The following is a 25,382-nucleotide window of genomic DNA, read 5'->3' as shown; positions in this document are numbered from 1 at the left end:
TGCCAAGCCTGTAGTGCTGCATGGGGTTGTTGTGACTGAAGCGCAGGACCTGGCACCTAGCCGTGTTGAACCTCATGAGAAAAGTGTGATATTCTGTTCAGATGAGGGACTTTATCTGATCCGATCTCCTCTCCCCTCCCCTCCCTTCCCTTCCCCTCCCCTCCCTTCCCTTCCCTTCCCTTCCCTTCCCTTCCCTTCCCTTCCCTCAGTCCCCCCCCCGCCATTCCCGCCTCCCCCCCGTCCTCTCGCGAGAGCCGCGGCCGGGCGCCGAGCAGCGACAAGATGGCGGTGGAGTCCCGCGTCACGCAGGAGGAGATCAAGAAGGAGCCGGAGAAGCCGATCGACCGCGAGAAGGTGCCGGGGCGGCTCCGTGCCGCTGCCCCCTCACTCCGCGGGGTCCCGGGGTGGCGGTGCGGGGTCCCGGCGGGGCGGTGCGGGGCCTTTCTGGGGGTGGTGTTGTTGGCGTTGGGGCCTGACCGCCGCCTCCTTCTCCCCCCTCAGACGTGCCCGCTGCTGCTCCGCGTCTTCACCACCAACAACGGGCGGCACCACCGCATGGACGAGTTCTCCCGCGGCAACGTGCCCTCCAGCGAGCTGCAGATCTACACCTGGTGAGTGCTCAGGGGCCCCGCGTCCCCTCCCCGACCCGGGGGGGTGGGGAGGGGGGGGGGGGGGGGGCTGAGTGGCGGCCGCGTCTCGGCTCAGGCTGGTCTGTTGGCATTTTTTCGGCGTTCTCTTCTTTTTTAATTAATTTCACCCCAACAGCCCTACGTTCCACTAGCATCAGTTGTTACAGAAGTCTAGAGCTCCTCCATGAACTCTGTCGCTTTAATTCGGAGCCTCTTGAGAGTAAAGCAGCACATTTCTTTTCATATGGCCAGGTAGCACTGCTTTACCAGCCAGTTTTTATTGCTTTCAGTCACACTTCAGAACACCCCTTTAGTCTTTGTTGGTAACACTTCAGTATTTGCTTATAGCACTTCAAAGAGCTGTTTTGAAAGTGAATTATTAGAATCGCTCTGAAAGTGAATTATGCTACTTTTTAAACCTTGTTTTTCCTTAAAGGTTTCTGCTAGAGTTCTAACTTGTTTGTCATTGTACAGTTGAATAAATCCATTTTTTTGTGGCTAACAAAGCAAACACTTCTGACTTACTGCTTAATGGGGTTTATGGACTCAGCCCAGGCTATTGATGATGTCTGAGCTGTTTGTCATCTGCAGAAATCAGAATGGGCATTGTCTGTCAACAGACTGCTCTTTGGTTGCTTAAAGCTTCGAGTGAATGTAATTAGTGCTGCTTTGGTTGTGATGATTGGGTCCTTTTGTTCTTGGGATTCTAACTTTTGTTCTCGTTGAAGGGTGGGGAAAAGGAAGGGTTCTTTCTGTTAGGGCGGGAATGGAGAACTCTGTTCATGATTGTTTGTTTTCTATCCCTGAACCTCCCTTGTTTTTAATATAAATACCAACTTAGATGTGAAGACTCGCTGTTCATTGTGGAAGTGCATTAATGCGTTAAAATAAAATTACTGTTTAAATTGTAACTTTTCTGAGAGACCTGGAGAAGCAGATGCTGAAGCAAAGAGAGGTAAAGAGACTTTGTCCCATGTCACCGTAAATTAAAAGATAAACTCCTTCTGGACCCACATCTGTCAAACCTTTGTCCACATTCTTAATGCACAAGAGCGTGCTGCTTCCAGTGCCCCGTAGGTGGTGAATTCTGCGGGGTGCTGTCACTGACCAGAGCGACTTCTTGTTGCTTGATTGCCAGATGAAAATATGTTGTTGGGAATGCCATGTCGTTGTGGAGTAGGTGGCTCCCTGTGTAGCTCAAGTATGTAAAACCTTCTTCTTCTTCAGATACCAGCGGAAGGCATGCGAAGGCAAGGAGATGTTTGTTTAAATAATTACAATATATTGGTCCCATCTTAAGTGGGTTTTGGAAAGCTGTTTCCATTGTTGTTGCTTTGAGAACATTAACCACTTTGGTTTGTTTGTTTAACCTAGGATGGATGCAACCCTGAAGGAGCTGACGAGTTTAGTGAAAGAGGTCTACCCAGAGGCACGGAAGAAGGGCACGCACTTCAATTTTGCAATTGTTTTTACAGATCTCAAGCGGCCCGGGTATAGGTAAGTGGCGTTTCTTCTCCAGACTAATAGAAGACTGGAAGCACCAGAGCAGTTAATTATTTTTTATTAACAAAGTCCAGTGCCCACAAAACAAATTTCTAAAGTTCTTGATAACAGACTACATGGTCACCACTACAAACTCTACATTTTGGTTGGCGGCTGTTGTAGTTTGTGTTCCCAAAACAATGAGTGTATTTGCTCAAAGACTTTGATTGGCAACCAACCAGAATATGGACGTACTGTGTGAGATGAGGCCTTGTTTCTGGTGATACAGAGCACTGGGACAGGCTCCCCAGGGCAGTGGTCACAGCACTGAGCCTGATGGAGTTCAGGAAGCATTTGGACAACACTCTCAGACATGGGGTCTGATTTTTGGGTGGCCCTTTGGGGACCCTGGAGTTGGACTCAGTGATCCTCGTGGGTCCCTTCCAGCTTGGGATATTCCATGATTCTATGGTACGAGGAGTGGTAGGTCATGTATCTGAGACTGTTTGAGTTTTAGGAGTGATCTCGTTACAGGTGTCTGCCTTCCAGAACTGTATGAGCCAGCGTTTGCTGGTAACCAGTGGATAGGCACGGCCCTACAGTCCGTGGGGTAGTACGGATCCTCCACCTAGTACTGGAGGGGAAAAAACCCTGTGAATGTAGCTAAAAGCTAAATATAGTATAGAGGGTGGCCAGGGAAGGCTGTAACGACCCAAAGCAGTCCCTGTTTTTGCCATGTATTGTACATCCGGAGAGATTGGGCTCTGACTAACCTGCCTTTTATCTCCTGCGTGCAGGGTGAAGGAGATCGGCAGCACCATGTCGGGCAGGAAGGGCACAGATGATTCCATGACGTTGCAGTCTCAGAAATTCCAGATCGGAGACTACTTGGACATAGCAATTACCCCTCCCAACCGCGCACCACCTCCGTCAAGCCGCATGAGACCATACTAAGCTGTTGCTTCTTTGTATGATTTCCTTTTGTGCTTATTCTTACTTGCTGTTCTAAAGCAGGCCTTTTTTTTTTATTGCTTTTGTTGCTAAGCAAGAACACTTGAAGGCAAAGCTAAGCGTCAGGAGTAAAAGTTAAATTCTAAACCTTAACTTTTAGTTTGCTTAGAAGTAACGCTTATTCTTTTAGAGGTGCCATCACTCTTTCCCTGACTGTTAGTTTGCAAAGTAAGTTGGTGTGTCCAGAGTTTCAAGATCTCCATAAAATGCGACCAAGAAGATTGCAGGTGTTCTGTAGTTCTGTCTTGTATGGATTAAAGATTGATGTTATTAATCTTTTGAATTTGAGAGTGTTTTTTTTTTAATGTGTGTTTCTGCAGAGAAATTCAGAAGTTTGCTTTTAAGCAGAAGTTGAAATCGGTGACAGGAAGGTCACGGCCTTTATCTGGTAACTTTGGGGCTTGTTTTAGAGAAACAGGTGGCCTTTTACAGCAGGATTCCTTAAACCACTGGTACCTGAATTTTGGAGGGTGATCATGGAGGATGTGGCTGTAAGCGGGCAGACTTGGTGTTCCTCTTGCTGCTGCTGTAGGTACGTTGTCTGGGGAAGGTCAAAGGTGAGCGGTGTAAGGCTGCAGGATAGAGAGCAGAATGATGGTGGCTTCCTGGGGCTGCTCCATCTTCTTCCAAGAAGAGGACAGGCCTTGAATGATGAATTCAAGAAGTGGTCTTGGTGACCCCTGGATATCTCAGCACACTGCAGAGCTGCTGAGGCAGATTTGGATTGGCACACTTGCACAGCAGCCCTGAATTCTGGAAATACCTGGTTTTGTCTTCAAAAATGGAAAATACAAAGCTGTCTTGGAATGTCGCTTTTTATAGCACAATGGATCCAAACTTCCTTGATGGCACACTCCATTGTTAACAATTTTTTTGAACATTTATCCTTCCCCCCATCTAAGTTACACACATCTACTACTTTACTAATGTATTATGTGCGTTATAAAACTACACAAATAAGTTTTTCATCTTTTTTTTTTTAATGTTACCTCTAATAATGCAAAAAATACCTTCTTTTTATACCTACATGGTTTGTCTTGCACATCCTGCTTTGGAGACCAGTGTCAGAAGACTTGAATGTCTGCAGAGACCTGGCCAGAAAAAATCCAATATTGTCAGGCAGAGGATGTCTAAGTAATGTGCAAAACTACTTCATAGTGAAAATATATTTATGAAAATACATACTCCTGACCAAGAGGACAAAGTCCAGGTTTGGCTTCATAAGTTTTGGGCAGGTGAATACTCTTTCCTCTTTCCCTTAGTTATCCAAATCTAATCAATAGATATAATCTTGGGCTTTATTTTGGCCTGAACTGGGTAAATCTTGCTGCTTAGTCCTTGGTAAGATGATTTTTAGCAAGTAACTGGGGCTTGTATGGAGTGTTGATTTCTCAAGCTGCTGTAATCCCTGGGTGTCAGGACAAAGCCGGGTGATAGTGAGGTATGGTCCAAGGGTGTCCCGAAACTTTAAAACTCCCTGGTGAAGCTGGAGGCTGGTGGTGGGCGTCCAGCAGCTCAGTGGGCACCCAGCAGCCAGCTTCCAGCAGCTCAGCGGAGGGGAAGGGGCGGCTCGGGGCTTCTCTGCTCTCCTGCAGAACTGTCGGGGTGAAGCAGCTGGCGCCACCTCGCACCCTGAGGAACAGAAGGAAGAGGTGACCCGGCCGTCTCCCCACAAGTCAGGGCCGTGATGGAAAGCGAACCTGAGGCTTTCCAGCGCTTGCCTGTTTCCTTCTGTCACTGCAGGGGGAGACGTTGAGACATGAAGGTACCTCGCTTCTGCGGCATCTCCCGGCTCTCCTGGGCTGCCTTCCTCTGCTGGCTGGTCCCGAGCAGTCCAGGGGCCGCAGGGCAGGCGCTGCTTGTGTCCGCTTGGTGCTGAGAGAAAGGCAAGGGCAGGAGCAGGAGAAGCTGTGCGCAGGGATGTCGTGCTCCCCACCTTTTTTTTTTAAATTAAGAAAAGAATATAAATGCTGCTGGGGTAAGCAGTGTGTAATTAGGGCATTGAACAGCCTCCTACCAAAGGCAGAGAAGGGCCTTCAGTTGCAGGAATACTGGTATTTCCTCCTCCTTGTGTACTGGCTTGGGCTTTTGATGTCCTTACGGATAACTGGCAGAAATTAAATGTAGCCAATATACAGGCGTCTGTGACTTGGAGTTGCTCTGAGAAGCAGCTGGGACAGGAGGCATGGCCCAGTGAGGCTCCCAGCCGGCAGCAGGTCTGTGCACACCTCGGGGGAAAATGGGAACAACCCCTCAGTTTTACGTTCGGCAGCCTAAGAAGCAAAATCACAAGGAAATGAACACACAGATCTGCCTTCAGTAGCAAACCCCTCAGTTTGAAGGCTTAGGTTTGCAGTTCACCTTCGCATGACTTCCACGCAGGTATGAGCCCCAGCTGACCTCGCCCCTGAGTGCCTCTGGCCAAACATCTGTCGGGGTTGAGATTTGTCCTTCAAAAACTCACACAGATGTCGTGCAGAAGTGAAGGGAGTTCAACTCCTGTACCTTTCTTTTTAAAAAACATACCTGAGAAATCAGTGCAGTGCATGGTTCCCCACATTAAAAATCTGTTACGCAATCAAGTCCAACAGCAGCTGTTTCGAAGCCAGACATTGGGACACAACCATCCAGATGTTGAAAGAGGTGGAAGGGCAAGTGAAAGTTGTCACCTGGTGATTGCACGAGTAAGCAGCTCCCGCGTCTCTTTCAAAACTCCTGGAAATGCTGAGGAGGGAAGTCAGTCGCTGAAAAGAACAAATTATGTACAAAGCAGCAGTTTGGAGAAATTAAAACACGGTCTCAAAGCTCAACAACAGTGAGCAATGCCATATGCTCAGGAAGCAGCACTCTGTAGCAAACACTACACACGGAGCTGGCAGTTAGCAGGACTTGCTTTGCACGCCGAGACTTCACAAGGAGTTTCTGTCCCTCAGCAAGGCTGCTGCATGAAGTGGGGTTTTCCTTTGTCTCTTTCAATGCTCACAGCACTAACAGACAGCTTCTCATGTCACAGCTGGGCTTTCACCAGCACCCAACCTCTCATTTTATTTTTCTGGCAGCACAAGTGGAAGTACCCATCCTGTGCCAGGGTGCAGCAGGATGAAATGGCTCCAGCTAGAAAACCCAGGAAACTGTTCCCTTAATTTGTCCTTTTTGCATTCAGCTAGCTCAGCTGCTCTGCTCCCGCAGATGTGGCTTCATGTTTCTGTACTCCTTTGGCACACCTCTCCTGCTACCCCAGGTTTGTTTTTCCTGGAGGACTTTGTTCTGCTTCCCCAAGCAAACTTGGTTCTTAGAACGACTTTTTCCCTCTCATTTCATCCATCTAAACCAATGTTTTTTAAAAACTTAATAAGAAAGAAGGTGTGTCGCAACAAATGCTTTTTTATTTAAACACCAAAACCCTCACCATTACCTTGTTACAACTTGCGTAACAACTGCTGATGCTGTTGCTTGTCAGGCTTTCATTTAACATAATGGGAAAAAAGTCAAATCCCTCTCTGATATTCCTCTCAGCCCTTAGACTAAGGGCTCTGTTCCCACAGCCCCCCTCTCACTTCACCGCCCCTCTGTTATGGGGTCTCGCTCCCACCCCAGGGGTGGCTGTGTCTCTGTGATGACCTTGACCCACATAAAAGTTTTTATGTAGAGGTTTCGGGAGAGGCTGGCTGCATTTCTGCTGATGAAGCTGGCGTCTGGGTTAAGTCCCTTCTTATTTAAGAGGTGAGGACAAACCACACTTGCCTTGTCAGTAAATTCTGTTGCATCAGAGATGTTCCTGGCTCCATCACCAAGCTATCCTGAGTGGAGCAATTCAGAAGGCTTAAGTTTTGCTTTACAGCTCTGGTCAAAAGCAGGCTCAGCTGTGACACAGCAAGAAAAAAAAAAAGTATTATCTGCAAGTGGGCTCAGGAGGAGGAGTGATGGGTGCTGGAGTGAAGAAGAGGAGCTGCTTCAGCTGCCCTTGAACTTCTAATGGAGCTGTGGCCACAAAAAACCTTACCAAAACAGCTGTACAGACAGCCAAGCCAGCTCCATGCCTATATGCAAGGATGTGGTTTCACGAGCTGCTTAAACTGCTGGTGAGAAAGGACACCTGTGCTCGCCCTCCTCCTGGCCCTTTCCCTTCTGCCCCAGCACCAGTCAGTGCCCTTGCAGGTGAGCAGTGATTTGGGTCAGCGCAGAGCCCAGGAGTAATGTAACCTTGCAAAACAACAATCAGTTCTGGCGGCTGGGTGAGCAGGAATGCCTTCCCAGGCAGCCACAGCAGCAACTGCAGTGATGCAACCAAGGGCATGGGAGCCTGCAACTGGGGGAGAGGAAAGGCAGGACTGTGCAGCAAGGGCTTATATCGGTTTCCAACAACTGCATAAGCAATCAGTAGGGAGCAGAACTGCAGGGCTTTAACCAAGAACGCATCATGAAGGCATTTGAACACTTTCCTGCCGCGTACTCTGCAATGCGACCATCCTTTGCTTGATCTTTTCCTAGGAGAAATGCCCATGTAGCAGAGCATGTTCTTCCATGGACCGTTTTCCCATATTTGTGCCACCTTTTTAAAACCTTTCAACTTGAATTAGACAAGACAAGGCCAAAGCAGTGCATGGACCCAGTCAGCTCCTAGCTATTTTGTCAGCTGCCCCTTGTAAAAGTGGGTATTACCATAGGAATAGCAGGAAGTTTTACCTTCTGGTTGATTGAGAATTAGGCGGCATCAATTGATATAGTTTTAGTAGAAAGTCGTATTTCTGTGGAACAGCATGCATGCGATTCCATAGTGCAGCCACTGGATGCTGTCACTGCTCCTTATAAATGCCACAATCTCTGTATTACTCTCCCATGGAGCAACAAGGCATGGGACTGTGAACAGTACTCCCAAAATCCAGGGCAGCTCCAATATCTGCTACAGATGTTGATGGGACACACGCAACCACCATGGGTACTGGAACATCTGAGTAACGACAACTGGCTTTCTAAAACAGAGAACAAAATAAATTTCACATCTTAAGGAAAATCTAAAGCATCCATGATGCTTTAAATAACCAAAGATGCCTGGGCTCCAGTTATTGCTCCAGTGATTTATAAAAACACCAATAAAAGCACAGCAGGAGGCACTAAAAGCCATGCTTGTCATTTGTCCACTTGACAGCCATCTGGGAAGCTTCGTTTCCTTGTGAGATCTATATTTGTATTTAACCTCAGGCAAAATATTTCAAAGAAAAGAAAGCATTTACCACTTCTAGGGGCTTCCGAGGCAGAACAATTTGAGACGCTCCTTAGACAACAAATAGAATTATAGAGCAAATGCTCTGTTAGCTGACACATTTTATATCCTAAAACAAATGCAAAAACATTAAGAACTGTAGCAAATGAAGCCAAACCAAAGGCCATGTTTTTTTGGTTGCTTCCCAGATGTCCCAACTATTGAAGTGCAATTTCGTGCTGTGCTCAATCTGTTCTGACTGCAGGCTACTGCTAGAAGACGGGATCCCGTTCTCACCCTTCCCTCGCATCTGATCTAGCAACCAGGCAGAAGTTGAGTCTGAGATTACTAATTTCCATAATGAAGACAAACTAGAAAATAAAATTAATTAGCTTTCAGTGGCTCAGCAGGTGAAAACAATCCCTTGTAAAACCACACAACCTCTAAATTCTGTGCAAAAGAAGTGAAAAAACGTCTGCTAGGGGAAGCAGCCCCCAGTTAGGATTAAGAATAGCACAGAACATGCTCTGAGTCAACTTTGCCCGTTTTCAGGTGACAATGGTCCCTTACAGATAAAGGCCTTTGCTGCTTAATTAGCTGCTGTTTATCCAAACTGCACTTCCTGACAGGCCAGTGCTATTATTGCATCTACCCTACAACAAAACAACACACAACTTTTAAGTTCTTTTGTATGATTCCCACTCTAACCTGTCATTTTATTTCCATGTGCAGCGGGACAAGCCTTTCTGCAGCAGCAACACGGGCTTAAGGAGAGTCTTAACCTCCTCCAGCCCACATCCATGATTGTTCCAGTGTTTGAGTGTGTGGTTTATCACATGGCCATGAACTGAGGAAACAAAAACTTTCCACCACCACCTTTCCCAGCTGATTTTGAACAGGGATTGGTTTCCTACACTGCTTGTTTCCACTTGTGCCTCCCCCATCCCCAATACTCAAGCTACCACTTTACTGAATGAAATCCATGCATGACAAACTAAAACTAGCTTTTGCTGCTCTGATTATATCCACCTCATAGCAGTATTTCTCCTTACAAGAGGCTGTTAGCACAAACAGTAACTCTACTTGTATTGAGTAATTTTGTAAGAAAAAAAAAACAACAAAATGAACTTGTAAAACTTCATTTGTAGATCCCAAATCATTGTCTTATGCCAGCATCCTGTCCTAATACCTTAAGGGCAACAAAGATGGTGAAGGGTCCAGAGGGAAGACATATGAGGAGGGGCTGATGTCCCTTGGTTTGCTCAGCCCAGAGCAGAGCAGGCTGAGGGGAGGCCTCATGGCGGCCTGCAGCTCCCTCACGAGGGGAGCGGAGGGGCAGGCGCTGAGCTCTGCTCTCTGGGGACAGCGACAGGACCCGAGGGGACGGCATGGAGCTGGGACAGGGGAGGGTCAGGCTGGGTGTTAGGGAAAGGTTCTGCACCCAGAGGGTGGTCGGGCACTGGGACGGGCTCCCCAGGGAAGTGATCAAAGCACTGAGCCTGCTGGAGTTCAAGAAGTGCTTAGACAACACTCTCAGACATAGGGTCTGATTTTTGGGTGGTCCTGTGTGGACGGTCTTTGTAGATGTCTTCCATCTTAGGATATTTTAATGAGAAGACCATAAGATTTTAAGATTTCAGTGTCATCCTGAAGAGAACTTCTGTCTCTACATGTTAACAGAATTATGCTGTTTTCACATTTAGGGAAGGGACAGTTATAAGCCTTATTATAAGTTTTACTAGTTGAAAGGAAAAAGAAATCCATCAAGGTCCTGGGTAGTCAAGCTCTTTGCTCCATTTGATGCTAAACCTAGTCTTCCAGGGTATCTGGATTGCTTCAGGGCAAGAAAGTATCATTCATCAAATAGCCATTAAGTGCAGGGTGAGTGGAGGCTATGAAACCCCCCCTGCTTAGTGCTGGTGAATCTGTCTGGCAGAAGGATTCTTGCTCTGGAACAGAATATTTTGTACCCTTTTAGGACCATGAAATTCCACGACCAGCATCCAGCCCGTTAAGTGGTTTTAGTCTGTGAAGACGGGGGAAGGAGATCTGGTCCTCATTCCCTGAAAGACTTGGGTAGAATGAATAAGAGTTTTTATAAGCAGCAGATGATTAGTTTTCCAAGCAGACACAAAGCAGCTGAGACAGAAGATTTATTCAGAATTCAAAGTATTGGTCAACTTCAAAAGAGTGACATAAAATATATACTTTTAAACAGAAGCTAGGAAAGAAAAAACTGTGCTCAGGCCAGAATTGGTAGAAAATCAGCTTCTCCAGCTAATTTGATGCACGCTCATCCCAGGAAGTGGCTGGGATAACATGGAAAATTCTCCTACATTTACTAGGTTTTAGCCAGGACAAGTCCCTCTAGCAATCAAGAAAATACTTTCAGGCATCTCCAGATGTGTGCACATCCTGAGGATTTCAAAGAATGTCCAGCTGTGTTCAGAAAATTCAGGAAAGCACACTAAAATAACACTATTTTAGCTGCCAAGAGGAAGACTATATAAAGCTGGTAAACGCAGTACTCAAGTCACTCAGAGGATTAGCTGACACTGGTAACAGCAAACTGGCTCCAAGCAGGAATACATAGTTGGGATTTCTTTTGGACAAGACTAAAATCTCTGGTGGAAAAAACAAACAAACCAAAAAAACCTGCATCTCAACTGCTGTGACTACCAGATATCCAAAAGGTGCCAAACAACTCTGAGAAGTTAAACTTGGTCAGCTATGCAGGGATACGTTTGCACAATTGGAAATGACAGCACCACTTACAGAACACACATGGCCGTGGTGCATGGGAGAGGAAAGCAATCATTCACATGCCTGCCAACAAATCTTTCAAGCAGTTAAAGACAGCAGATCTCTAACGAGTAGCAATTGCACAATATATTTTCAAGTTATTCGTATTCAAGACGGTCACCTTTTATGGCTATAGCTATCAGACTGCCAAAAGGAAAACAGATGCCTAGTACTTAATATGATGTCTATGTAAGAAAGCTATAATTGAAAGAGAAGCGCTAGAAATGCCCGTTCATCAGACAGCCTGATGAAGGAATATCTGTCTGAATGCTTTAAAACAGTAAAGCAGGAGTTGCTCTTCACATAAATAGCAATTCTGTTGAAGATGCCAAATACTGTCAGAGTACTACACTTCAAACTCAGCCTCAAAGAGATATGCAGTGTCACTAGAACATCAAGAGATGCCTACTTTCTGGGCAGCGTACTGGACTTTCCCTTTATTGCAACTTAATTACATTTCTCTACAGCCTACTGCAAATGTATATACACATATATCCACAGCAAACACAAGAATCACATGGAACAACTGAGGTATTACATAATACGTGACCTTAGTCCTCTTTGAAGCAATATTAAAAAATATAAACAAAATCTATTTTGTCACTAATTTTAACAAAACATTATGTGTAAAGTCATTAGTTCGAATTAATCCATATCAAGTTTTCTCCAGGAAAACAACACACTTTTCTTTTGTTGGTCTTTTCTGCAGGTATTTCTTTTTGCTTTTTGAGCTTTCTGTGATTCAGTGATAAGATCCATGAAGGTGAAATATGGTCTTCAGCTTGATTTCAAACGTTTGGCTTGAAAAAACCAGGATAGGCTCTGCAAATATATCCAGAAGAGTTCATGAACCTATTATCACCTCAATCATATTCTGAATTAGCAGAAGACACAAACCTTGAAAACTTGCCTGACAAAAAAAAGGTCAACTAAAACAAGACCTTATACTATATCAGATTAATCAAATGGATTCCAACTCCAAGTATATTAAGATACCTACTTCTCTTCATCTCATTCTGAATTGTTGTGATTATTTTACTTCATATAATTTCCTTGTACCTCTTGCCCAAATAATCCGTAGTGACCTCAAGTTTAACAGATAAGCAAAAAGTATAACAGATGAGGAATATCTACACTTGATCAAGTTGTCAAAACTTCTATTTAGATCAATTTTTAAAATGCATTATTCCATCGTTCAAAGATTAGTTAACGCTTATTGTAGACTAATTTCATCTCACATATTGTTCATCAGGTGGCTTTGCATTTCAAAGAAATTGGTATTTGCCTGTACTGGTTTTGGCTGGGATAGGGCTAATTTTCTTCCTAGTAGCTGGTGCAGTCCTGTGTTTTGGATTTAGGATGAGAGTAATGCTGATAACACACCACTGTTGCAGTTGTTGCAGAGCAGTGCTCACACAGAGCCAAGGACCGTTCAGCTCCTGGTGCTGCTCTGCCAGTGAGGTACCTGGGGGTGCACAGGGAGCTGGGAGGGGACACAGCCAGGAGCTGGCCCAGACTGGCCAAAGGGATGCCCCATGCCATGGGGTGTCATGCTGAATCACAGGATCATTAAGGCTGGAAAAGACCTCCAAGATCATCTGGTCCAAGCATCCCCCTACCACCAATGTCACCCACTAAACCATGTCCCTAAGCACCACGTCCAACCTTTCCTTGAACACCCCCAGGGACGGTGACCCCACCACCTCCCTGGGCAACCCGTTCCAAACTGGGGGGGCTGGCTGGGAGGGGGAGCTGCCACTGCTTGGGGACTGGCGGGGCATTGATCGGCTGGTGGCAAGCAATTGCACTGTGCATCTTTTTTTTCCTTTTTCACCCCCCTCTCCTTATTAAACTGTCTTCATCTCAGCCCGTGAGTTCTCTACCCCATCCCATTGGCACTGGGGGGAGGGGTGAGCAAACAGCTCTGTGGTGCTGAGGTGCCTGCTGCCTTATGCCAAAAGGACCACCATAATTGGTTATGTCACTTTATATAATTTTCTCCATTCTTTAGCTTTATTGCCTAAATTTACTCAGAATAAAGCATAAAACACTCACGGAGGCTTTGATTACCAAAAAGCAAAATATACCTACAGCTAAAACCAGTAAAAACTTTGTTTTCCTTCAATTTTTAAAGCTTCTGATGATTCAAACACACAATTAATTATAGTATTTGTTCTTTATACAAAAGGCAGACATATCACGCCAAAGACTAGATATTTAGTCACATAAACAAGAGCTATTTTGGTAGCTGAAGAGCAAAAGCAACTGCGTTAATCTCTAAATGCTCTCTCTAGCTCCTCCAAATTCAATTATATAATCAAATTTGTAAAATTTGATCATACCTGTTCTCTTTGTTGCAGTAATCAGTGAAATCACTTTCAAATCTTGTAGTGCCTCCTGCCTTAGTCTCCATTTTCTTGGCTTTAGAAGAGTCTACTACTTTATGATTATACTTTGACAGAATCTACAGCAAACATTAAAAGGGAATTAAAATAATTATTTAAGAACTCAAAACAGGATTACAGTCTAGACATTTTCAATAAGCAGCAGAGAATCCTTTCTTTCTGAGGAACAAGATTTGATAGAATTCAACTCTTTTAATACTACTGTTTTGATATGAAAGCTATTCAGAAAAATACATATTAGCTGACCTGTAGAACATCATCTGGTATCCTTGTTATTTCTGGAGGTGGCGGAGTACTGAGCAAATGGTCATACTGTTTTATTTTAGGAGGAGAAGGGTCTCCCAAACGTTTAAGATACTCATCAGAGCTCACAGTAGGAGGAACGCTATCTTCTATGGTTTGTTTTATTTTTGCATCATTTTCTGTCACTGACTCACTCTTTTCCCCCAGCTTTACCTGTTGCAAAAGAAGTATTAGATGCCTTCAGTTAACTTATTTATCTTAGGTGGAGTATTAATAAATGTTCTTACAAAACTACCATTAGAAAGATCTACAATGACATACAGAAAAGTAGCATAGGAAAAGAATCCCAAATTGACATTTGAAAAACAATTTATGGTAAAAGCGTATCGAAGGATGTAATTGCTATTTACTACCATAGCTTCTACCTTTAGCCATCTTGTTTCAAAATCTGGAAGCGGTGGTGTTCCTGCATGATTAGGAAGAAGCAGTTTGTTTATCTCTTGTGACTTGGATAACACTGTACTATCTGTTCTGGAAGGGATTTTCAAACCAGGCGTACAGAACACGGGTACCATAGGAGAAGCCATACAGTCCGCTGCTGAAATTAGGAAAAAATAAATAAATGAATTGATAAATATACATACATATTGCCAGTTGCAGTGCCTCAGTTTAGTTTCCCAAATCTATTAGCTTTATATGGATTTATTTGCATACTCCAGAACACCTGTATCATTTTAGTTGACAACACTTCTAGTATGAAGAAACATCCAAGCTGCAGAGCTCTAATGGCAGCAAACGCAAACATACAAAAAAAATGTCCAGTCCTGCTACTGAATGTAACTGAAAAAGCCCAACTTAAATCACTATCACTTTAGTTTCTCATATACTCAGTAGTCCATATATTTGTTCCAAGACCTTCATACATTTTCAAGAGAGTATATTACATTTCCTCTCGAAGAAAATCTTAGTGCTACTCTTGAAAGCTCAAAGTAACTGTTTGGTTAGCATCTTTTAAAGCAGTTTCTTTCCTATTCTTTTAATTTCCTGGCTTGAAATAGATGCAATATTATTGGAAAAAGGCTAAATTGGCATAATAGTATTTTTATTGTTAATAAAAATAAATTACAATTATGAAATGATGGATGCCTCTGAATAATTCTAGATGGATAACAGTAGAAGAATGAGCAATGATTTATACTGAAGTGAACAGATTTCCCATAGAAGCCACCAACTTTACATTTTCTGGACATTAATATGCAAATAATGACTGGGCCTCAATTAACTATATTTAAGATGAATCATAGTTTAAAAAATTACTATGTGTTAACATATGCATTATGAGAAAAACGCATATGTACATTTACTATAATTTTTTTCAACTTACCATTCTTGTCTGTTGTTTCTGCTTTTGGCCCAGGTGTAACCATGATTTCCTTGGATGTCGTTTTTGCTACATTCACTTCATGATCATCTTTTTTAAGTAAGCTGAAACCCAAAAACCTCAGTTAACTCTCAATATGAAGAAATCACCATGAAAGGAATATTGTCAACCCAGTCAGCCTAGTATTTGTTCATCAACATGAGTCTAAAATTTTTCTCCTGAAATACTTTACTATCTCCGATTCTACGGCTGTAATTTGTAGCATGTGAACATTCAGTCCAACCACGCTATTAAACATACTGAGACTTAAATCCAAGGTATTAAAAATAATATGTTTTCCCAGATGAGAATCAAATGTGTGAGGGGTAGAGCCTACTTCATTTTGAATTGCCTGCTGCCTGCAAATTCTAAATAACAGGAGAACATTGTCAATGAAAGCCCATGCAAAAAAAATCTCATAGCAACTAGATTTCACGGGTATTTCAGGTCTGTGCATTTCAAGATGTCTAACATGCTGTTGTAGGTTTCTGAGCCACAAATGGGCAAATTAAGAACACAGACACGTTTCTGTGCAATCTCTCAGTTGTAGTAACACCAACATAGAACAACCATCATAGAAGAAACATAATTTACAGACTAAGCAATTTTGTTGACTATTAAATTGTAACTTTCTCATAGCAACCATGACACGAGTTATTTCACCCTGGCTAGTGGTTCCTGACTCTAAACCTACTAATGGTATTCTGAATACTAAACGATTTTTAACTAGTTCTTAAAGTTTGAGTTAGATTATTATGTTAATCACTAACTGACTTCTGAGGGAAAAACCATTCAATATCAATTCCACAAAACTGGAAACAAATTTTGAAAACTCTTTTTTAACATCCAAGACATTCTAGTGGAAAAACGTGTAGACAGCTAAGTGAAAGTATTTTAAATGTTTAAAATACCTTTTTTATACACATTTCTTTGTAGTATTTAAGTAATCTTCCACTTTTTCTCTGGTATTATCTCTGTTACGAGAACCAGATTTGGAGCTCCTCCATAAAAAGCCTATGACTATGAAAACCCATCTGAGGCAGCATATTTTAATTAGATGAACAAGCCTCAAGTTTTGAGTCTTTCTTTCTTATAAAAACAACAACAAAAACTAATTAAAGAAAACAATGTACTTTTTCAAGTCAGTTTTTCTTTGGTAATATTACAGATACCTGAAACCATCTGATTTTTAGTTTTTGTTATACTTGCTCTTCTCTGTTGTAAACACTTTTGTTCAGACACTTTCCACTTTTTTCTTTTCTAGTTACTTTTGGTTTCAGCTTTGTAGTAGGTACATGTAGAGTATGTTGTTTTTACCTGTTTCAGAACTGAAAATCTGAAAAAAACTAAACAGCTGGAGAATTGAGATCTATTCAATATTTATATGTTTTAGTAAAGTATGATTTTATACACAGAGAATTATTTATATATATATGTGTGTGTGTGTGTGTGTGTATATATATATATATAAATGAACTTTGGGATGTGTTTTTAAAGTGGTTTTCACACAATGCACAGCTGCTAGGCAGATTTCAGCTAGGTGTAAGACCTGGCTGGCACAAGTAAGGGACGTGATAGGGCAAGGCTGTCTCCAAGAAAGTCAGAATTATTACCTGTCTTTATTTCTGGAAATAACATGTATAAAGCCACTTCCATTTGAACTAGTGTTTGTTCCCAGAGTATCAGACAAGTTTAAAAAGATTATACCCATTATCCAGAAAAATTATCTTCAGTTTCTTTTGGCTTAATGTTCTACCTATTTAACATGCTGAACCTTCTCACTAAGGGGTCAGACAAATGCCTTTTGAAGATAAGAAGCAGTTAGACTGTTTCAGTCTTTCTAATCAAATTGCATGCTAACACTAACAACATTGCAAAATAAACAAATACGCTGGCTAAACATATTTTAATTCTAATGATTTAGAGATTCTGAGTCCATGTGCAGCTTTAACTTTAGGCCCAATTATTGCTTGCGTGTCCATCTGTTTTTGGCCATTAATGTTGACAGTGATTCAACAAGCACCAACCATCCTGTATCTAATTCTCTACAGAATTTTGATATTTATCATTAGGGGTATGGAAGACTGACAGTGTTTATACACGATACCACCAGCAACAACAACAAAAAAAATCACATCTCCAGTGGGCCCTGTAATCATTTCACTCTAAGACACAGACAGGGACTGTACATTTGTGGATGTATCCATTTAGAAATTGTGGCCATAATTAAAGCTGAAGATCACATCTAAAAAAACTTCTCATTAAACAGAAAAAATAGTAAAGAAGAATTCTAAAGTTAAAGAAAATAAAAGATCTTAAGTTGTGTAATAAGCTGAAGCTATTTACAAAATATTATTTGAGGAAATAATAAGAAAGTACAGCGTATTTCTACAGTGAGGCATTTAACCAAACGCTTCAAAAACTTCCAGTGCTATATTCCTAAAGATTTTTAAAACTTTAAATTGGTAATGTAACGTCTACTTCGGGCAATGCATCCTCAAATACAAATCCTAGGTTAAGTAATGTAAAATATCATAGTTATATATTGTATTTTCCCCTTGTAAACAGATTGTATATGGGAGATTGTTACCGTGGTGCAGTCAAGGGAAGGAGTGTACCTGAGATGTATTTCATATCAGTATCTGGCATGCAAAGCGTACATGCAAATACATGTAGAGAGCTGGATATAGACACAGGACTAACCAGCTGGTAGATAATAAACAAATTACCTGTTTGCAGAAGAAAAGACGGGCAATAGCACCAGGAAAATAGTACAGCAAGAAAAAACTACGGAAAATTCAACAGAGAAACAATCTGAACTTTAAATAATTTACTTACTTCTTGCTTGTCTCAGTAGTTTTACGAATAAGTGCCATTGTATAATCTTCATTCATACACATGGTATGTTCACTAATGCCAAAGTGTTCAAGTTTTGGTGTTAAGCACTCATAGTCATCCATTTTGAGCATACATTTTGGTGTTTTGGGCAAAATACAGGGGGTACGTGTTTTTAGTGGAGTCTTGGCTTTTGAATCTTCTTTTTGTGAATTTGCTGCTTGCTGTCCATTTACTGCACTCCAAGGCCTAGAGAAAGCATATTGTGAAAGACCAAAATCTGAAAGTTGGGGGTTACGCAGTGGGTCTCTGGGCACCAGTGGGTTCTCAGTACAAGTAGGAAGATGAGGTACATCATCTGCTTTTTCTTCATCAGATTTATTCTGGGCAGACACCTTTGAATCACTGTTAACTTCCTCTTCCTGCTCCTCTGTTGGAGAAAAAAAAAACCACTTTAAAATAATAAAATAAAATTATGTCAGAAGTTTCTCTTTTAAGAATTTATGAAGTTAGGAATCCTCACCCCTCCCCCAACAGTCTTTAAAAAAAATCATTATTCTAAAAAAATAGATTCCTTCTTTCATTTTAAAATGCTGAAACCTGAAGCTAAAACAGGTATCATGTCAGGCTAAGCTACATTTATAACACAGGTCACACACTTATTGAATTATCTATTGTTAAATATTATTTCTAGGAGTAAATGATACTGAAAGCTTCTTACACAAACATATTTTTAACAGAATTTACCTCTGCATGGAACAGACACAAAGTATTAATCTTGAATACATTAATTTGGTTTTGCTTCACGCTATTTATATTACTTGTTTTTTGTTATTTATTGCAAGAGTAGACATTCATTAAAAATGTACAACAAATGGTAATGAAAACAGATTTTGTATAGAACTGAAAATGTTTTTGGGGAAAAAAACAAAAGTTGCATGCAGTACTAGCGTGCTCTTTATTCAGAAAAATTGCATGGAAGAAAGGTTACAAAGCAGTAACTAAAAACTCACAAAATCTTATTTTTTAGATAACATGAATAGTCCACTGCAGAAATAAACACAGGAGTAACTTGTACATTTCTGTAGCTATATAAACTGAAACACCCCGAAGCATTTGTGAATTTCTGCATGACATAAGCAGCAGGGGAAAACATTTAAAATAATATGGCAGAGGTATTACCTTTGCATGTGTACGGGGGTTACATGTGCAAATACACTTAGTTAAAAGACGCATCTTAAAAGAAATTAACCTTGTAGCTGTATCTGAAGCCCTCATTAAAGGTGTATAGAGAAAGGGAAGTAAGGCACTATAAAATTAGAGCCTTCTGCGGTAGCTTTGTAAAACACTTAGTAGTTTAGCTCTGGGTGAACATGGTCCATGACCACAATGGTGTTTTGTGTAATTACTGGATAACACTCAGGAGAAGGTTCAGGTGCGCCCTGCCAAAGGCATCTGGAAGACCAATTGGGCCCTTGATACAGAAAGGAATGTGTGTGGTACACACCATGGTATTATTTTAAACTCATTTCGCTCAGCTGGATTTTTCACACAGGTGCGTATGCAGTTTCTGACTGGATTAAGCATCTTCAACTCAGTGATCAAGCTACTACCACTTCATAGACTATTATGTGTCACCTAAACTCTGTATGTGCTTCTCTTGTCCCACTTGTGCTACGCAGTGCATTAATTTAAGATTTTCTCTGTGGTGATTTAAGCTAATGTAACCACGTATGAATATAAACTAATGTAGATGTATCTACAATAGTTTCTCGTGCACGAGAAGCTGAAGCAGCGTAGCTCTCTAGGTTATGAGAGTACATTTGCTAACACATTTCCTCAGGATAGCTATTAGTGAAGAGAAACACGCACAAACTTAAAAGCATGTCAGGAGATCGGACTGTAAGCTTTTGGTGTTTAATTTATTCTGTGGGCACCAATCACAACAGAACCTTTTACCTTCAGGTTATTATAAAGCAAATAACAGATATACTTGACTTTTTAATTAACAAAAACATACCCATAGCAAAAGAGAAACCTTTTCAGAAAGTTCATTTATGTTCACACATTCTATTGCAAAAAATATTACCTGTAGAGACTTTGACACGTGGTTTGTAGCCATATTTCTGGAACAGCTCTCTTATTTTTCCCAGATCCGCTGCATTTCTTCGTATCAATATTTCACTTGCCTTTATAAAATCATTAATTTCTTGCCTTTCAGAACAACTCTTACCAAGACAGGCATTAACATCTTCCTTTGGTGGAGGAGGAAAGGAGAAATGTAACAATATTGGTTTTCAAATCACCACCTGGTAGTTGTTTACACATTAAGCATTTTGGGAAGAATTAGTGAACTTCAATTCAGATGAGGATAAGCAGCACATTTAGGTCTTCTTTATACCCAAAAAATAGGTTACAAAACATCAGGAATATACAGGGCATTAAGTGTAAAAAAAATGTACAAATATTAAATTAAGGCGACAGTTCACAGTATAACTACTTCCCGGTAACCCATCAAACAAAAATGTGCTTTTGCTCCATTAAAAATAGGAGTAAAATTACATAACAATTGGTTTTGGACTTTAACTTCCACATACAAAGAATGTAGGGCAAAACAGCTGGTAAACTTCAAGTTTACAGCTTAACTTACCCCTCAGTTACTTCATGCCCATTTCTAAAGCCTATTTTTCTGCTTCTATTAAAGAAATGGAGAACTTTATCTACAAGTTTAACTGAACGGCTGAAAGCGCAGGCTCTCCTGTGAAGGCTTCCTTTATTCTAAATGCTAGCCATTGAACAAAGACAGGTATGCCTCTTCCCAAGGGAGCTCCTGCATCCTGCTCCCCTACAGCTATGCCCTGGCATGGCTACAGCTTCCCCATTCCCATTGTCCCCCGTGGACCCAACTGACAACAGCAAGTGCAAACTTATAAACGCAGCTCTAAGTCACCCCAAATTTTTGGATTCTGCCTTGTATTTCCACAGCCATTATGAGGACTTTGAGGTAAATGAATAAAAATAAGGGTCAGAATTGCTGAATAAGAGTTGCATTGTGGCTTAAGGATCAAAATACAGCCATCAGTTTATGGACACATCCCCCCCAGTTTTTCAAGAAGGAAGCAAGTTAAGACTTTACCTTCAGAGTCCTGATTTCACTGTGCAGGTCCTGTAAGACTCTTATTGGAGATTCTTCTTCATAGTCTTTGATATACACATTCACATAAAATGGTTTTGAAATGAAAAAAAGGGGGTTTAGTATTTTTTAGCATGAGTACATTGTACATCAGAATGTAGACACATCTCAGAGAAAGAATCGAGACAGAAAATTAAGATTAACTAGTTCATACCATGTACCTATAACTGGGTACCTTGCACTGCATGAGACTGCAGTTTGCACAGTGTGTTGAACTACACAGAGAAACTGCCCAGGCTTCTATTTTAGAGTTGCAGCTAATATTGTAAAAAATAACCTACAGCAGACATCACTGCAGTAGGTAGGTGCGTGGAGAGCAAAGCATTATTTTGCTAAATTTTCATCCTTACAGAGCTTGATTTTGAAATAATAATTATAAAATGATCTGGATACCACTGACAAACAGACTTCACAAAAAGCTGAGTTCTTCTGCCTTATTTATATGCAGACAGGTCTTAGTATTATTCACTTATACAGGCAGCAGTCAAAAGCTGACATTACTTCTTTCACTGGAAATTAAGATTAATGCGAATAAATAGCATAGAAGAGGACACCTGCTGTGTGACAAGACATAGCAGAGCGATAAATTTAATTAGAGCCTTGAACTATTTGTTCAGACAGAGAACAAACCCTGAAAATGTGTTTTCCTGTCTTGATCTATTAAAAGGGTAAAAGCAAGAACGTGAGTCCTGCTTTATCATACAGACTCAAATTTATTTATGTATGTTGTGTGATAAAAGCTCATCTGCACACCCTCAAAAGTGCTCAGAGATGATGGTAGGGAAGGGGGCGCCCAGAGCTGAGCCAATAAGTGATGTTGTTTGTGCCTCTGGGAGAGCAGATTTAAGAATGAGAAAAACAAAAATGCTGTGCAACAGCATCTGGGAGAGAGGAGTGGGAAGGGAGTGATGATCTGGGGAGGAATAAGAATGGGAAAACAGGGGGGTGAGAGGATAAAAAGGGCCTGTCGCTTGTAAATGGTTAAGTGGTTGTTACTCTCATCTAGTTGTGCCCTGTCCCTGGCTGCAAAGTCTATCCTGTGTTCTTATTAAGTTCCTTCCTAATGTCTTTCCTGGGTGAGGGCTCTCCATGCTGTGTGTGTACATGGGCGTGAGTGCAGTAGTTGGGCTGAGTCCACAGGTGGGAGTGCCGGAACGTCCATGGTGCAGCTACTGGGGTGAGTGCTTGTGATGAAGCTTGGGCTGGACCAGCCGGTGAGGGGCTGAAGTCAGCAGAGGGGTGAGGGGGTCCCTAGTGGGCAGAAGTGGGTCAGCCATCAGTGCCTGGGCAATGCCAGACAGCCCTGTGTGTGATGGCCTGCACCTGTGGCTGGAACAGGGCTGGGACCTGAGGGATGCGGGGCCCCCAGCCCGCCTCTGGGACCTCAGCTGTGCCAGGAAGGAGGCGAGGCCAGACCTGCACTTATGTATTGGGTTTACACAGCAAGGTTTTGGTAGCAGGGGTGGCCTCTGTGAGCAGAGCCCAGCAGCTGCCTCATGCTAGATAAGGGCCAGTTTCAGCTGCCTCAAAAAGGACCCAGTGCTGGCCAGAGCTAAGCCAATAAGTGATGTTGTTGCACCTCTGGGTGAGGTGACTGAAAGAAGGGAAAGTCTGCTGTACTACAGCAGCTGGGAGAGAGGGGTGAGAGCTGAGAGAGAAGCAGCCCTGCAGCCCCCAAGGTGAGTGCAGCAGGAGGGCAGGAGGTGCTCCAGGCACGCAGCACAAGTTCCCCTGCGGCCCGTGGAGAGGCCCCTGGTGGAGCAGGCTGTCCCCCTGCAGCCCACGGGTCCCACACGGAGCAGATCTCCACGCTGCAGCCCGTGGAGGAGCCCCCGGTGGAGCAGGTGGATGTGGCCTGGAGGAGGCTGCGGCCCATGGAGAGCCCCCGCAGGAGCAGGCCCCGGGCCGGAGCTGCAGCCCGTGGAGAGGAGCCCACGCAGGAGCAGGGGGTCTGGGGGGAGCTGCCGCCCGTGGGGGACCCGTGCTGGAGCAGTTTGCTCCTGGGGGATGGACCCCGTGGTACGGAGCCGTGTGGGAGCAGTTCTGGAAGAGCTGCGGCCTGTGGGCAGCCCCCCAGGCTCAGTTCGGGAAGGACGGCATCCCGTGGGAGGGACCCCACGGGGAGCAGGGGCAGGGAGGGACCGTGAGGGAGCGGCGGAGACGAAGCGTCAGGGACTGACCGCAGCCCCCGTTCCCCGTTCCCCTGCACCACTGGGGGGAGGCGTTAGTCTGTTCCAGCTCTCACTGCTGGAAGCCTGCCTCACAGACTCACCCTCATCCTCCCGGCGCAGGGCCCGCTCCAGCTGCTTCGCCTCCCTCTCCAGCGTGAGGGCGAGGGCGCGCAGCTTCCCGAAGAACTCCCTGGAGACGCCCGCGGCCCGCTGAGAGGAGCCGGGGGGAGCCATGGCCGCCGCTCGTTACAGCCGCCACCGGCCGTTGCCTTCAAACCGCCGCCCGCGCGCGCCATTGGCGCCGCCAGGCCCCGCCCGGCCGCCGCCAGCTCTCGCGAGCCGCGCGAGGCCCTACCCCCCCCGCCGCCATCTTGTCGCCGGGCCGGGGCCGGGGCCGGGGCAGTGCCCGAGGGGTGAGCGCGGAGCGGGAGCGGGAGCGGGGCTCTCCTCAGCGGTACGGCGGGGAGGCGCCGGGCTCGGGCGGCTTGGGGAGCGCTGCGGAACGACACGGCGGGGTTAGGCACGGTCAGGGCTAACGGACGGGTTAATGAGGAGCGTGCGTGTCACGTCTGGGCTTGGCTTGGGCTTTTCTGCCTCTGTCCTAGCCGGGGGTTATGTCTGAAGCAGTATTTGGGCTTTGTGTTGCTGCTGGTTGGTCTAACGCAGGGTTTTGTCTTTCTCCACAAGCCTGGTTTCCCCCTAGTTCAAAACCAAGAGTGGATATTGTCATATTAGTAAGTTTACGGAGAGACCAGGTGATAACTTAATACTGGCATAGTGAACATATTACATGATAAAAAAGAGATCCAGAAGATGGACCTGGAAATACGCTATTTTAACAGTGCTGATATCCATTTGTAGCATGAAGGAATGAAGTAAATCCTTTCTTTAACAGTATTTGGCTGTTTTTTTCGGGATTTATTTACAGAGGACATGCTTTAAAATGTTAAATCTCAAGGATTAACGTCTTAATAATACCTCTGTTCCTTAAGGATAACTGAGTAAACTCTCCAGTTAAATAAAAAACTTCAATTTTCCTTTTCTGGTCTTATGTTTCCAGCATATCTGCCATTGTACTGTCTTGTACAGAGTGGTTGTTTGCTAGTATCAGGGTCTGAACCTTATAACAGCTAGCTAAAAGGCAGCGTAATAAATACATGCATGTTTTTCATTTTTCTTGTTAATTTTATTTTTGTCCCTAAGGTAATGGGTGTTTCATATTTTTTGTTTATATTTTAAGGTACCATGTTTTTAACAACAGTATTGCTCCGGAAGAGAATTCCTGGAAAACAATGGATTGGAAAATACAGGCGACCAAGGGTGGTTACCCTCTCAATGAAGCAGGCAATGATCCGAAGGTTGGAAATTGAAGCAGAGAATGAGTACTGGCTGAGTCGACCTTACCTGACACGGGAACAAGAATACAATCATAACAGAGAAGGGAGACGTGCAAAATGGGAAACTCTCAAAAGCACGATGACATCTAAGTTTCCTGAGCATAGATACATGAGCGATCACTTGAACCACTTAAATGTCTCAAAGAAATGGACATCTTGAATAACAGGGTGTACTTGTATTTGGCAGCTGTTGTGCACTGCCACAAAATATGTTGTTGTACCTGTTATGGTAGCTTTGTAATACAGTGTAATATGGGCAGATAAGTGACACTTTGCTGTGGTACACAAAAATCTTACATTAAAAGTAATCCTACAGAACAGTATTTAGTTTTATTAATTATATATATATATTAATATATATTAAGATGAACCAGAATTACAAAGTCACAGGTATATGAAGCTGCAGCTAATAGAAGATAAAATGTTCCATTTTCAAAACTTTCTGGAAAGAATTTAGTTGGGCTTGGTGATCTTCGAATCATTTAGGCGGGAAAAGACCTCTATAATTCCGTGATTCAATTGTTGAATTTCAATGCCAGTGTTATCATTATGGCAGTGTCCCACTGAGTCTTAATTGCCCTTACTTACAGA

At 43.1% G+C, this 25,382-nt stretch overlaps 3 protein-coding genes across 8 annotated transcripts; 2 read left to right on the top strand and 1 right to left on the bottom strand.

Moving 5' to 3' along the window:
* The first annotated feature begins 193 nt into the window (after positions 1-193).
* Positions 194-3,396, top strand: SAP18 (Sin3A associated protein 18). Its single transcript, XM_083834047.1, has 4 exons — positions 194-354; positions 502-611; positions 2,004-2,126; positions 2,909-3,396. Exons 1-4 carry the CDS (start codon positions 283-285, stop codon positions 3,063-3,065), a joined length of 462 nt encoding a protein of 153 aa, XP_083690173.1. The 5' UTR covers positions 194-282; the 3' UTR covers positions 3,066-3,396.
* SKA3 (spindle and kinetochore associated complex subunit 3) lies at positions 2,966-23,630 on the bottom strand. Of its 6 annotated transcripts, XR_014583501.1 has the most exons (11): positions 23,496-23,630; positions 21,167-21,231; positions 20,120-20,285; positions 18,034-18,460; positions 15,160-15,260; positions 14,201-14,373; positions 13,779-13,988; positions 13,470-13,591; positions 5,649-8,095; positions 5,484-5,551; positions 2,966-5,395 (listed from the first exon to the last, which is right to left on the bottom strand). XR_014583501.1 is itself a non-coding variant. In XM_083833970.1 (9 exons), the coding sequence occupies exons 1-9, from the start codon at positions 23,626-23,628 to the stop codon at positions 8,026-8,028; spliced, it is 1,467 nt and encodes a 488-aa protein (XP_083690096.1). In that variant the 5' UTR covers positions 23,629-23,630; the 3' UTR covers positions 2,966-8,025. The 6 variants fall into 6 exon arrangements, 2 of the variants coding, with proteins under 2 accessions (XP_083690096.1, XP_083690097.1); XR_014583498.1 differs by having other exon boundaries at positions 2,966-5,058; positions 5,140-8,095; XR_014583499.1 differs by having other exon boundaries at positions 5,484-8,095.
* MRPL57 (mitochondrial ribosomal protein L57) lies at positions 23,627-25,113 on the top strand (the record flags this gene model as incomplete). The annotated part of the gene is made up of 2 exons (XM_083834041.1): positions 23,627-23,807; positions 24,635-25,113. 2 exons carry the CDS (start codon positions 23,627-23,629, stop codon positions 24,949-24,951), a joined length of 498 nt encoding a protein of 165 aa, XP_083690167.1. The 3' UTR covers positions 24,952-25,113.
* Between the last annotated feature and the right edge of the window lie 269 nt (positions 25,114-25,382).

Source organism: Anser anser (genome assembly GCF_964211835.1).
Source record: "Anser anser genome assembly, chromosome: 1".
NCBI lineage: Eukaryota > Metazoa > Chordata > Aves > Anseriformes > Anatidae > Anser > Anser anser.
This window is presented reverse-complemented; position numbering and strand designations above follow the sequence as displayed.

Excerpts from the sequence above, each read along its gene's own strand:
- SAP18 (XM_083834047.1), top strand. The coding sequence starts at position 283 with ATGGCGGTGGAGTCCCGCGTCACGCAGGAGGAGATCAAGAAGGAGCCG. Across the intron at positions 355-501 it reads AGCCGATCGACCGCGAGAAG|ACGTGCCCGCTGCTGCTCCG; the intron begins GTGCCGGGGCGG and ends CTCCCCCCTCAG. Across the intron at positions 2,127-2,908 it reads CTCAAGCGGCCCGGGTATAG|GGTGAAGGAGATCGGCAGCA; the intron begins GTAAGTGGCGTT and ends TCCTGCGTGCAG.
- SKA3 (XM_083833970.1), bottom strand. The coding sequence starts at position 23,628 with ATGGCTCCCCCCGGCTCCTCTCAGCGGGCCGCGGGCGTCTCCAGGGAG. Across the intron at positions 14,374-15,159 it reads AGAAACAACAGACAAGAATG|CAGCGGACTGTATGGCTTCT; the intron begins GTAAGTTGAAAA and ends TCCTAATTTCAG. Across the intron at positions 13,592-13,778 it reads TACCAGATGATGTTCTACAG|ATTCTGTCAAAGTATAATCA; the intron begins GTCAGCTAATAT and ends TGTTTGCTGTAG.